Below are 12,365 nucleotides of genomic sequence, written 5' to 3' on the forward strand. Positions count from 1 at the left end.
AGAGTCAGTTCAGTAAACTGAATCTACAGTCTCATCACCATTTTAGAGTCTGATGCAGCCATCTGGTGGAGATCTCTATAACCACACACACACTTCTCCCAGCAATATAATACATACGCTCGCCATGAGGAAGAAAAATGAATCTAGGCCTTCTCGAGGAGGCATATGTTAACAAACAGCCAAAAGAAAGATATTTCCATCCCGTTTGGATTAATGCCATCTGAGATGTCTATTATTAATATTTTCTTTGAAACCATATGTGAGATTTACACACTACGGGAGTGTTTCAAGTTATGATCAGGGCTTAGCATGCGCACCTACAGAACAGGTTGTTATGTAGAACTGCATGCTTTCATTTTTCATTGGTAATGCTGTGAAGTGTTTGGTACCGAGCATACACCCACTGTTAGGGTTGCAAGGTTTGCGTTTTTCCTGCCTGAGTGGGCTGCCATCGTGAGAGAAAAATCACAACGTTTCAGGTTCTGGTGTGCTGAATTTTGACTGAAGACTTTTGCTGGATCTGGCAACCCTGTCTGCTAAAATTACAGCTAGATATGTGGCGTCCTTAAAAAGACAAGTAGGTATGATAACCAGTGTTAACCACTGAGTGATATACATGTAAATATAGATGTTAATAATAAATAAAAATATTAATTAGACTGAAAATTGGAGCTTCAGGAGTTAGCATCATGTCTGAAATTCTAAATGCTGGCGGTAACTGCTGTGGAGAGTTGGGGGGGAATAAAATGCCGATGGAAAAACTAAGGTGTCAAGACGCAGCGATAAATTACCTACCATTGAAGTCAGCAGTCCGCAGAACCGAGTAGCTCAGTTTTCTTCCAAGACAGAAAATGGCTAGGTTGGGTAAAGCTGTGCATTTTGCACCGTTGTCCAGTGAAACCACCACCCTCTGACATTATTTGACAACTCAACCACTGTCATAGTCATACCCAGCGGACTGAGATTGGTCCAGAACTACATACTCTAATAAATGGTTTGTACACCACCATTCATACATTCTGTTACTATGGTACATACAGAAAATACAACATAGTATAGAACAGTATGTGGGTTTGGATGCAGCCTGGGCCACAGTCAGTGTAACCCCAGTACAGTTGCAGAGTACTTGAGTCATTAGCTCACGAAAAGTCCCTCCTTTACTTATTGTTGCAATGTGTGAAATGGAAGAGTCTAGGAGGACGGAACTGGAAATGATCTTCACTTTTCGAGTTTAATTACACTGCTTAACAGTTAGTTAACAGGTAGTTGTTCAGCCAAGTGTCCACCTTCTAAGTGTGCTTATTTAGCACTGGACCTAGGCTAACATAGCTAACCACTAATGGAGGTCATACACACCAGTTAGCATTGTGCAATGTTTCCGCCATCACACATTTGTCTCAAACTGTGTTGATATGTTAAAATAATCTCAAAAAGACATGCTGGCATGGGTTCTGCCACTGTATGACATTTGAACAAAGGCAGCCTACAGCTACTGCTGTTTTAACTGTGTTCTCTATGTTCTCAATGCATTACATTCCCATCATACCTCAAAGTGATACATTAAGGAAAACTGAAAGGGTCACCAAAGGTCATACAGGGACAACAAGTGTGCAATAGGAATTTTCCCCCTGGCTAGACTAGCACCTGTGAGCTAATTAGCTAAGCAAACTTTGTAATTTCATTTTATTCATTTATTTTATTTTATTTTATTTATCGAGACGACCTGCTAATATGGCAGCATATTCCAGACTTCATTCAAATTCACATAATGCTCACTCACATTGGGAATGCAATTTTACATACACACTTAAATTAGCATTTTCAAAATTGCATTTGTATGTTCACATTTGCATCTGAATTTTCAAAGTCCAGAATATGCTGCCATGTGAAAACAAAAAAAAACAAGGGAAAATTCATTTTTCGACGGAGCCCCTAAGGGGCCGTGGTAAAAGTTAATGACATCGCGTTCCCTCGCAAAACATACGCTCGTCAGACAGCAAGCAAACGTAGGACCAGAGGTGCCCAACGACATTGCCTACATTGTACGTTGAAAAGCTGTTTCCCCAGTTTCGCCAGTCTGTGCTGAGTTTATTCAGCAATTGTTCTCTGCAGTCTCTGTAAATGTAGCTTTTACTGTACGAGGACACTCGATCTCAGTTTTTATTTGCGAGGGAACGCAAAACATTTGCAAGGGAATGCAAAACATTTGCAAGGGAACGCATTTTATTTGCGAGGGAACGCAATGTCATTAACTTTTTTTTTTATTTATTTTTACCACGGACCCTTAGGGGCTCTGCTCCGTTTTCCACCATTTGGACCATTTCACAATTCTTTGAAAAAGGCTTAAATGAATCTGTCCTGTAGGTGGCAGCAACGCGACCCCCCAGCATTCGAGTCAACATCAACGGTTTAAAAACCACAGAAGAAGAACATTTGTATCTCGGAGGCGAACCGTCTGGAAATAACAAGAACAGCTCTGCGACCCGAAATGGCCGAGGGCGGCAGTTACATCGACTCCGATAAGTTCAGATGTCCGATCTGCTTGGACTTAATGAAGACCCCGGTCACGATCCCCTGCGGCCACAGCTACTGCATGGCGTGCATCGCGAGGTGTTGGGATAAAGGCGACAGTTTTTGCCCTCAGTGTCGGCAGAAATTCGTGCCCAGGCCCAAACTGGCCAAGAACGCCCTGCTGGCCGAGGTGGTGGAGAAGCTCCGGGAGGAGAGGAAGAGCTCCAGCTCGGTGCAGGCTGAGGCTGAGGGTGCTGGAGCTGCCGGAGCGGTGGATGTGATGTGCGACGTCTGTATAGGAGCTAAAGCTAAAGCCACCAAGTCGTGCCTGGTCTGTTTGGCTTCGTACTGCGAGCAGCACCTTCAGGCGCACTACGAGTCCGCCGCCTTCAAAACGCACAGGCTGGTCACTGCGGCGGGTCGGCTGCAGGACAGGATCTGCTCACAGCACAACAAGCTGCTGGAGTTTTACTGTCAGACCGACAAACTGTGCATTTGCTACATCTGCATGTTTGGGGAGCACAAAGGACACAACGTAGTGTCCGCCGAAACCGAGAGAGCCACAAAGAAAGTGCAGGTAAACTGACCATGACCTGTACAGTGACCTACAGAGCCCCTAAGGGGACATGGTGCTTATTTTTTAATGAGGCGTGGACACGAGTTACTATATAGGCCACAGTTCACTATAGAGACTCCATTAATTACTGTACTGAAGCCATGAATTACTATTTTGAGGCCACAAATTTCTATACTGAGGCCACAAATTACTATATTAAGGCCACTATTTACTATAGCGACTCCACAAATTAGTATATTACACCACAGTTTACTATAGAGACTCCATTATTTACTGTACTGAAGCCATGAATTACTATTTTGAGGACACAGATTTCTATACTGAGGCCACAAATTACTAGATTAAGGCCACTATTTACTATAGAGAGACAATGAATTAGTATATTGAGACCACAGTTTACTATAGAGACTCCATGAATTACTATTTTGAGGCCACAAAGTTCTATATTGAGGCCACAAATTACTACAGAGACTCCACAAATTAGTATATCGAGGCCAGTATACCACAGAGACACCATGAATTACTACACTGTAGCCATAAATTACTGTATTGAGGCCATGAATTAATATATTGAGGACACAAATTAATATATTCAGGTCATGAGTTATGAGAAACTAACTTGTGGCCTCAATACATTAATTTGTGGCCATGCTTTATTAAATAAATAATCACCATGTCACCTTAGGGGGTCCATAGGGACCTGGCAAAAAAGTACAGGTGGGCAATAGGACAGTATGTTACTGTTAACATGTTAAATTTTGTTACATGATAAATTTGAGGCTTTTCTGATCATATTGCACCTTTTGTCAGTACTTAAAGAGGAACTCCACCCCTGGATCAACTTTGAAAAATGCTCAGAAATGGGAGGGTCATGTTGAGGGGGAAGGCAGTGATCCACGGGTTTGATGGTGGGCCTGCTAGGGAAACTGGGTGGGCTGGGCTGCTGTGTTTTTAGAGCTAATGTACAGTAGTTACCAGAAAATATGGAGAGTGACCGAATCAAATCACTCTTTTGCAACTTCGAGGTCTTATGGGGTTGAAGATTTTTCTCCATTACCATCCCCATCTTTGACGAGGGAAAGTGTTTCTGATCAGGCAGCGCGTCTTGAGCCTTAACAGTATGAGCCACTGACTCAAACCGCCGATGAGTTAACATAGTGCCAGAAAATGATTAGCAGCGAGCGGGAGAGGCATCCTAATGGTAGAACACTGGTCATACACTGCCTCCTCTGTCATCCAGGGTTTGCTGCAGTGGCCCTAAATTCTTACGTTCTGCAAGCTAATCAGCAGCTATATGGAGACGTCGCTTAATTGGTCCATCAGGTTACCTAATCATCCATTGAACATTATCAATATAAGGTTAGTTAAGCCGAAAAGGCTAAAAACTATGATATCTACAAATACAATAGATGAGAATTGCCAATAATAACTAACTAGAACGCTAAATAACACTAAATGCGATGAAGCGGTATGCATGGAGAAACATACAATGTTCTCCCTCGTTCTACACTCGTATGGTTTCGTATCTATGAGCACGGCACAGGCAGAGCCATCTCTCGTGGCTATGGGCACGAGTAGGGCGTCATCAGAGGGCGGGAACGTTGGCTGACTGATTTGCATACTATGACGTGTCATCGTACTTTGGTATGAAGACACATCATCCGCGCCTATAGCAGAGTTGAACCAGAGGGGCACTGCAGAGGTGGAACTGACCACGATAAAAATGATATTTTTACAGTTTGGAAAGATGTGTTCACATTTTAAACGAGGCTGGTATATTTTATTATTACAGAACAATGCATTTCAGTTATTAATGGAAAAAGGTCTCAGGGGGGTAGTTACTCTTTAAAGCAGTAAGCCCGGAGAGGCTGTGCATTACAGTGATTTTATCACGAGTGAGGCTGTTATTAGGCACAACACAAAGCAATCAGAGAAAATGCCAAAATAACATGCGCAGTCTTTCAGTAATCAATAATTACTAACAAATTTTTATTATTATTAATTAATACTAACTTAAATTATTGTTAAAAATAATCAAGATAAACTATTATTTTGCTTTGTAAGTACTTTTCGCTCACCAAATTACAACCGTGAAGACAAGGCTAATTTTCATTAGCACCTCTATGGAATTTTTTAGTCTTACTTAGCATTAAGCTAACAATGTTGTACATCCCTTTTTCCCCCACATTGGGACTCAATCTCAAATTAATTGAACTCCAGAAGAGCGGGATATTGAGGTAACGCTGGGTTACTGTGCCGAATCTTCTGTTTTTTTTATTCATTTAACTGCATTTCTTCCCCTGAAATTTGAACTTTTTAAAAATGCTGTGGCACTTAATTTAAATATGAACAAATACTTCATTTCTGTATTCTGAATGTAGTCCCAATGCTTGTGTTCCATTATATTCCAGCCCTTGCTGGGTATTTCTTCCTGTAGGGTAATAGAGTGTTCGAGTGGTTTCAGTGTGATAGCCTACTTTTAGATGCTCATCTTAAGTGCTTCAGTTTAAACCAGCTCATTTTAAAGCTTAGTGGTTTTGAAAGAAGAAATATAGTGTGCAAAAATGCATTCTGCTACAAATTGCAAATGGGTTGTATGCGTCAGCTAGCATGGATAGTATTTTGTACTTTACATGCATAATTTAAATGCATGTGTCAGTAATTCTACTCACCCCAGCTGATGGAGCCCAGCTGACGATTTAATACGAATTGTTATGATTTCCACAGAAACAGCTAGCAGCAGCACAGCAGAGCTCCCAGCAGAGGATCAGGACCAAAGAGAAGGAGCTGAAGGAGCTGAAACAGACCGTGGGAAATTACAAGGTGAACGCTGAATTATATCTCAGATAATGGATTAAGTGTGGCAGGTCCCGATTCTTTCTTACATTAGGTTGCAATTTTCCTTTCGTAATAAAAAATGTAGTTCACTCATGTAATTTGTGAGTGGACTACAAATTGAACTTCATCATTTTTCCTGTCATTGCTCTGTTCCATAGACTCCGTTTTGAATTAGCCCTGAATTGATAGGTAGTGATTTCTAGAAAATTACTCGCCTACGTCTTCAGGGGCGCAATTAAGCACTACTCAGGCTGGATTAGTTTTATGAGACATGTAATTTTTTTGCAGGGGGGTTTGTATGAGATAAAGTATCTATGTAATTTCCCCAAATTTCTACAGATAGTCTGAACGGAAAAGCCACGGCGCGCATGTTCACGCCAGTGTCATGCAACAGGCTTACTTTAACTACAGTGACATGGTCTGTTATGGTGGTTCTGTTATTCCATTAGTGTGCAGGGGATTGGAACAGGAGCTTCATACTGGATTAAAACCACTTGGCGATTATTATTGTCATACTGTAGGAACTACACACACTGCAGATTCATACTGGATTAAAACCACTTGGCAGTTGTTACTGTCAGACTGTAAAAGCTACACACACTGCAGATTCATACTGGATTAACATCACTTCACAGTTATTATTGTCAGACTGTAAAAGCTACACACACTGCAGATCCATACTGGATTAACATCACTTCACAGTTATTACTGTCAGACTGTAAAAGCTACACTCACTGCAGATCCATACTGGATTAAAATCATTCTGCAGTTAAAACTACACACTGGACGGATTCATTCTTGATTAAAATCACTCCACAATTATTAATGTCACTGTAAAAACTACACACACTGCAGATTCATACTGGATTAAAATCACTCCACAATTATTACTGTCAGACTGTAGAAACTACACACACTGCAGATTCATACTGGATTAAAATCGCTCCACAATTATTAATGTCACTGTAAAAGCTACACTCACTGCAGATTCATACTGGATTAAAACCACTTTGCAATCACTACTTTCAGAAAATGACATTTTCAAAATGTGGTGGAAAGGTTTGCAAGTTGTTTTATATTAAGTCTGTTTTTGTGTCTGGATTTCCAAACAGAACCCCACCAAAGCCACCGTGGGTGAAAGCTGCTTGATACGGGACTCGCTGATTAAAGCCGTGAGGCAGTGGCAGACTGACCTGGAGAAGCTAATCAAAGCTGAAGAGAGCAATGCTGTTAGCACTGCTCAAGGCGTTCTGGCCCAGCAGGAGCAGGTGCTGGCTGAGCTGAAAAAGAGAGACGCTGAGCTCCAGCAGCTGTCCCAATCAGACGACCACATTCATTTCCTCAAGGTAATATAAAAAATACTTGCCAAAAACCACAATCCTTTTATAACCTATTTATTCCCTTCATTTCGTCTGTCTTCTGTCCGGATAACGTCTAGATAAGATTTACATGTTCCACACTATCTGTTAGACAGATAGAAACCCCGTTTCCTTCGGTGCAGCTCTCACCGTGTTATCTACAGAATTCTCCTTTGGATTCTTCTGATGATGTGGGGCATGGAAAGTGTTCTATGCCGTAAATATTTGGACGCTGACAAAGTTATTTTAGCTGTCTACCGCTGCACATTGGATTTGAAATTGAATAATCAGCTTGAAGTGCAGACTTGTGGGTATTTATATACATCCAAATTAGGTGACTCGTGTAGGAACTGCAGCCATTTTCATACATAGCATCCCCCCAGTTATTGGGGGCTCAAAAGTAATTGGACAAACGGTCATAAATTAAATTACGTTCTTAATACTTGGTTGCAAATCTTTTTTGCCTCAAGTGGAACCCATAAACATCACCCCTTGCTGGCTCTGTGAGGCCTTTACTGCCTTCAGATTGTGATAGTTTGTGGGGCGTTTTGCCTTTGGTAAGTGAAATCTATGCAGAACAAGTGATTTGCAGAACATTTCACTTCTTTGCCTTAAAAAGTCTTGGGTTCGGTATGACTTCAGGTCGTTCTTCAGCTGCACTGTGAAGCGCTGTCCGATAAGTTTTGAAGCTTTTGGCTAAATCTGTGCGGATAATATAGCCCTGTACACTTCAAAATACATCCAGCTGCTTTTGTCAGTCACATCACCAATAAATACAAGGGAACGAGTTACTTTGACAGCAATACATGTCCACACCATAACACTACCTCCGCCATGCTTAGTTTATATTTGTCTTATCTGTCCATAAAGGTTGTTACAGGCTGTACAGGCTTGCAAAGATGTTTTTGGCAAAGTTTATTTTGGTCTGTTTTAGAGGCTTTTTTTATGGTCCTGCAGGGCTGTTGGTGTTTCTGAGCTCACCAGTGTGTTCTTTCTTTTTAAGATTGTACCAAATAACTGCTTTGGCTACACCTAATGTTTTTTGCTTTGTTTCTGATGGGTTTGTTTTGATTGTTGAGCCTAGTGATGGCTTGCCCCAATGGCAGTGACAGTAGTGATACTTCATATTGAGAGTTAAGAGCGACACATCTTAAATGCAAATGCCACACTTGAAAACAACTGTAGACCTTTTATCTGCTTACTTGTAAGTGACATAATGAGGGAATAACACACAATGGAACAGCTGAACAGCCAGTTGTCTAACTACTTTTGAGCCCCTAAAGGGGGGCTATATATGAAAATGGTGTCTCTAGTGTGTGTAAAGTTGTTTGAGTGATTGGATATCAGGTCATCTCCAAATTGTCTTGGTTTCCTGATTGAACAGCTCTGATTAGTCCAAAATGCTTGATATTGCTAAGTGTAAAGAGGCTTCTAGATTTGTGTGATAGTGGATAGAGTTACAAATAGCTTTTGTTGGTCACAAGATTATTTATTTTTTTTTTTTGCAAGTTGTAAATTTGCTTTTTACATTTCTGTTGGTACATGAAAAACATGCTTCTGGTCACATTAACCTTTAAAATGTGCAGTTTTCTGGTTCAGTACGATTTTCTATTCGGAAGTTAATATTTGATTATTGATTAATTATTAACACCATTTTTTTTTTTTTTAAATCGCTCGTTCCTGTTTTGGCACTACGAACCATCTGTAGTAGTGTTCATGTTGCCATAATAGAAGCCGCATTTGTAGTCCTCTTGTTCAGCAGACAAGTTCTTGCGGACGTCTTACAAATAAATCAAGGAGCAGCAAACTAACAAAAGCAATAGCAAAATGGAAGGATAACATTCCCCTTCAAAGCTTCCACTGTAACAAGAATCCATGAATAATACATAAAAATATGCCATTACATGTTCAGGTTCATGTGAGCCCTGCAGTCATGTGATTAAAAATAGATATTGAAGTGATTGAAGTAATTAATACGAATACTGAAGTACCCAACATATCTAACCCATTTTACTCCAATGGCATGTAGATGCCTAGTAGTGTCCATTAAAGATATCTGCACACTCTTCTCCAGTGTTTGGAGTTTAGATTTTTTGATACTGTATTGAAATTGTTACCTCATTAAAAATTCTTGGTTAATTTTACTCATGCTATTTGTTTTTCTAGAGCTTTGAGGCTTTGTGCGAAGCTGCCCCAGAATCCTACTTCGAAAATTCAGCCGCAGCTGCTACAGCCGTCTCAGAAGTCCGAGGGCGTCTGGAGAAAGTCTGCAATGACGAACTGACTGCTTTTTCCAAAAGGGGTGAGTTTTAGAACTATTCTCTAAAGAAATCTCTAGTTTTGGATTTTCTTAGTTGATCAGAAGGCCTGACTTACAGCAACAACAGATCATACACTTCCTTTTTTTAGGTGGTGGGTCTATATTGATATTGTAACAGTATTTATATTCATCTGAAACACCGACAGTGGGTGTGACTGATACACATGAACAATATCTAATATAATATAAGACAAGGAAACCTTTAAAAAAAAACCCTGGCACCAACTGCTTTGAGAACTTTGTGCAACTCCTTTTGTCAATATGACATGAATCTTCTCCTATTCGTGATAAGATTGGAGAATACAGAGCAAGGAATTGCTCCTCAATACAGAATCTCTCCTGGGTCCCAGGTCACCCTTGTGGACTCCTTTTGAGCTCACCCCACAGGTTTTCAGTGGTGATTGGGTCAAGGGACTGGGGTGACCAGGTCAAAAGCTTCACTCTGTGATCAGTTTATTTTGTGTGATTTAGAAGCATCTTGCGTCATAGGCCGACAAGAAGTTGTATCTTTTTGGTGGAGGCAGCCAGATTTTTGTCCATGGAGCCATGTACCCAAACAAGGTTCCCAAAGCCCTTGGAGGAGAAACACCCTTAAAACTTGACAGATTCTACACCATACTTGACAGTGTAGATACTCAATTCTGAATAACCATCTTTCTTTTTATGCCAAATGAATATTTATTTATTGTCAGCAAGCTCTATATTTGTCTCGTCTGACGTTAAAACCCAGTTAAAGTTCTAGAAATGTCTAGCAAACTCCAAGTGCTTATGTTTATGGTTAGTTGTAATTAAAAGGTTCTTTCTGGCACACGTTCTAAATAGTCTGTCGGCATGGAAGTGGCATCTGTCGTTGATGAGTGCAAATTAGGTAGCTTATCATTCAGGGATGTTTGCTTTTGACGCGGTACGTTGTTGTAGTTGTGCTGTCGCCCTCTTGAGAAAGTGGTCAGGAACATTAATTTTAGCTAAGCACTTACATTTTTAGTAGGGCAGTAAAGTGGAACTGATAGCTTATTGCATCTTTAAGTGTAAGAAATCAAATATTCCTCAAATTGAATGATAAACCTGCATATTTGAGTGGGAACTTTTTATTAGAAATGAAATATTTTTGAACCGACAGCATCGGTCCATCTATTATTTGCCATTTAGCAGTTAAACAGTTATTCTTTTACAACCCTAACTCCAACTAGATACTAATACCAATTAGATGACTAGTTGACCCTACTACTCTTCTGCTTTTAATCTTAGTTGACGCTACTTTATTGTTTGCTGTAAACGTTAATTGTCTAATATAGGTTATTGCGTTTCTTTCTTCCTTAGCAAAGGAAATAGAAGGGCTGATATTTATGCCGAAGACCAGGACAGACTTTCTACGATGTAAGTAAACCACCACACATGCCTAAAAGGACCATTACTGAGCAGTACTGCAGATTCCTAATCCTAACATGTCTTTCAGATGCCTGCCATCTGACGCTGGACCCCAACACAGCCAATGGATATTTGGAGCTGAACCACGAGGAGCGGTCAGTTACGTGTGACTCTTCCTGCTTCTGCCCCGGTGAAGACAAATGCAACCGCACGCCTCGCCCTTACCCACCTCACCCCGACCGCTTCGACCATCAGCTGCAGGTCCTCTGCAAAGAATCCCTTTTCGGAGGGCGCTTTTACTGGGAGGTGGAAGGAGCCCCATTACGCGGTTCCGTTGCCGTCTGCTACGGCAGCATCCCCCGAAAGGAGAACAGTTTCCTGGATGACCTAATGAACAGCCAGAAGTCATGGTGTGCGGAGTGCGGGCACGAATACCCCTTCATTCTCCGCCACGGCCCGAGTGTGAGGGAAAAGTTTTCCGAGTACCTTGATTTAGACACTGAAACCCAAGACAAGAGGAAAAGGAAGACCAAACTCGGTGTCTTTCTGGACCATACCGCAGGTCTTCTGTCTTTCTATGCGGTCAACAAGGAGGCCATGATCCACATACACACCTTCCGTACCACCTTCGCTGAGCCGCTCTATGTGGGCCTGAGACCATCACCTACCTGCACTTTTAAATTGTCCAGTTTAGAACCACTGACCCCATCCAGCAAGTAGTAGCTGCATGTGGGGTTTTGGTATTGTTTCCTGTTAAATTGCTTTGACCCCCATTTGGAAAAAGAAGATAGTTTAGCTGCTTTAGCCGGTAAGGTACTGTAAAATGGATACAAGTTGGCCCCCCACCCATTTTACAGTAACTATGCTTCATCAGCCTTATCTCACCTTAAATAGAGGGGCAAAGTAGTAGTCTTTGTGTTCTACATATAGAGATTGGACTGGGCTTTATGTTCATAGATTGTAATTGGTTGACCGTGCCAAAAGGTCAGTGTCATGTATGTACAGCAGATATAGAAAATATAAAATCCTCAGTATGTTTGTTTACATATTTGTTCACATAACTGCAGAAAGTCTGATTTTGGCAATACTTCATTAAACACACTGCATTTCAGCAGTCTGATCACTACAATGGTCTCAAATTGGACCGGGGGATGACTTTTTTAAAATTATTTTTTATTTATTTATTTATTTTTCTCACTTCAATCACAGATGGACCAGACGGAGACATTGCTATTGTGTTTGGTTTGCATGTCCACCCCAAAACAAGCAATCAGAAGTAGAACTGGACAAAGTAACGTAACATTAAACATGTAGAATAAAAAAAGAAAAAAACTCTTTGGTGACTTATTTTATCAACTGTTAAAATTGTTTATGAGTAAAAACAATATTAATT

At 40.8% G+C, this 12,365-nt stretch overlaps 1 protein-coding gene across 1 annotated transcript; it reads left to right on the forward strand.

The window, feature by feature from the left end:
* The first annotated feature begins 2,438 nt into the window (after positions 1-2,438).
* LOC118825867 (tripartite motif-containing protein 16-like) lies at positions 2,439-12,365 on the forward strand. Its single transcript, XM_036596719.1, has 6 exons — positions 2,439-3,088; positions 5,816-5,911; positions 7,039-7,272; positions 9,451-9,586; positions 10,925-10,981; positions 11,061-12,365. Exons 1-6 carry the CDS (start codon positions 2,489-2,491, stop codon positions 11,690-11,692), a joined length of 1,755 nt encoding a protein of 584 aa, XP_036452612.1. The 5' UTR covers positions 2,439-2,488; the 3' UTR covers positions 11,693-12,365.

The sequence above is a fragment of the Colossoma macropomum genome, unplaced genomic scaffold (assembly GCF_904425465.1).
Source record: "Colossoma macropomum unplaced genomic scaffold, Colossoma_macropomum, whole genome shotgun sequence".
In the NCBI taxonomy this organism is placed as follows: Eukaryota; Metazoa; Chordata; class Actinopteri; order Characiformes; family Serrasalmidae; genus Colossoma; species Colossoma macropomum.

Bases quoted from the DNA above. Each gene is read 5' to 3' on its own strand.
- LOC118825867 (XM_036596719.1), top strand. From the start codon at position 2,489: ATGGCCGAGGGCGGCAGTTACATCGACTCCGATAAGTTCAGATGTCCG. The intron at 3,089-5,815 runs GTAAACTGACCA...TGATTTCCACAG, and splicing joins GAGCCACAAAGAAAGTGCAG to AAACAGCTAGCAGCAGCACA. The intron at 10,982-11,060 runs GTAAGTAAACCA...CATGTCTTTCAG, and splicing joins CAGGACAGACTTTCTACGAT to ATGCCTGCCATCTGACGCTG.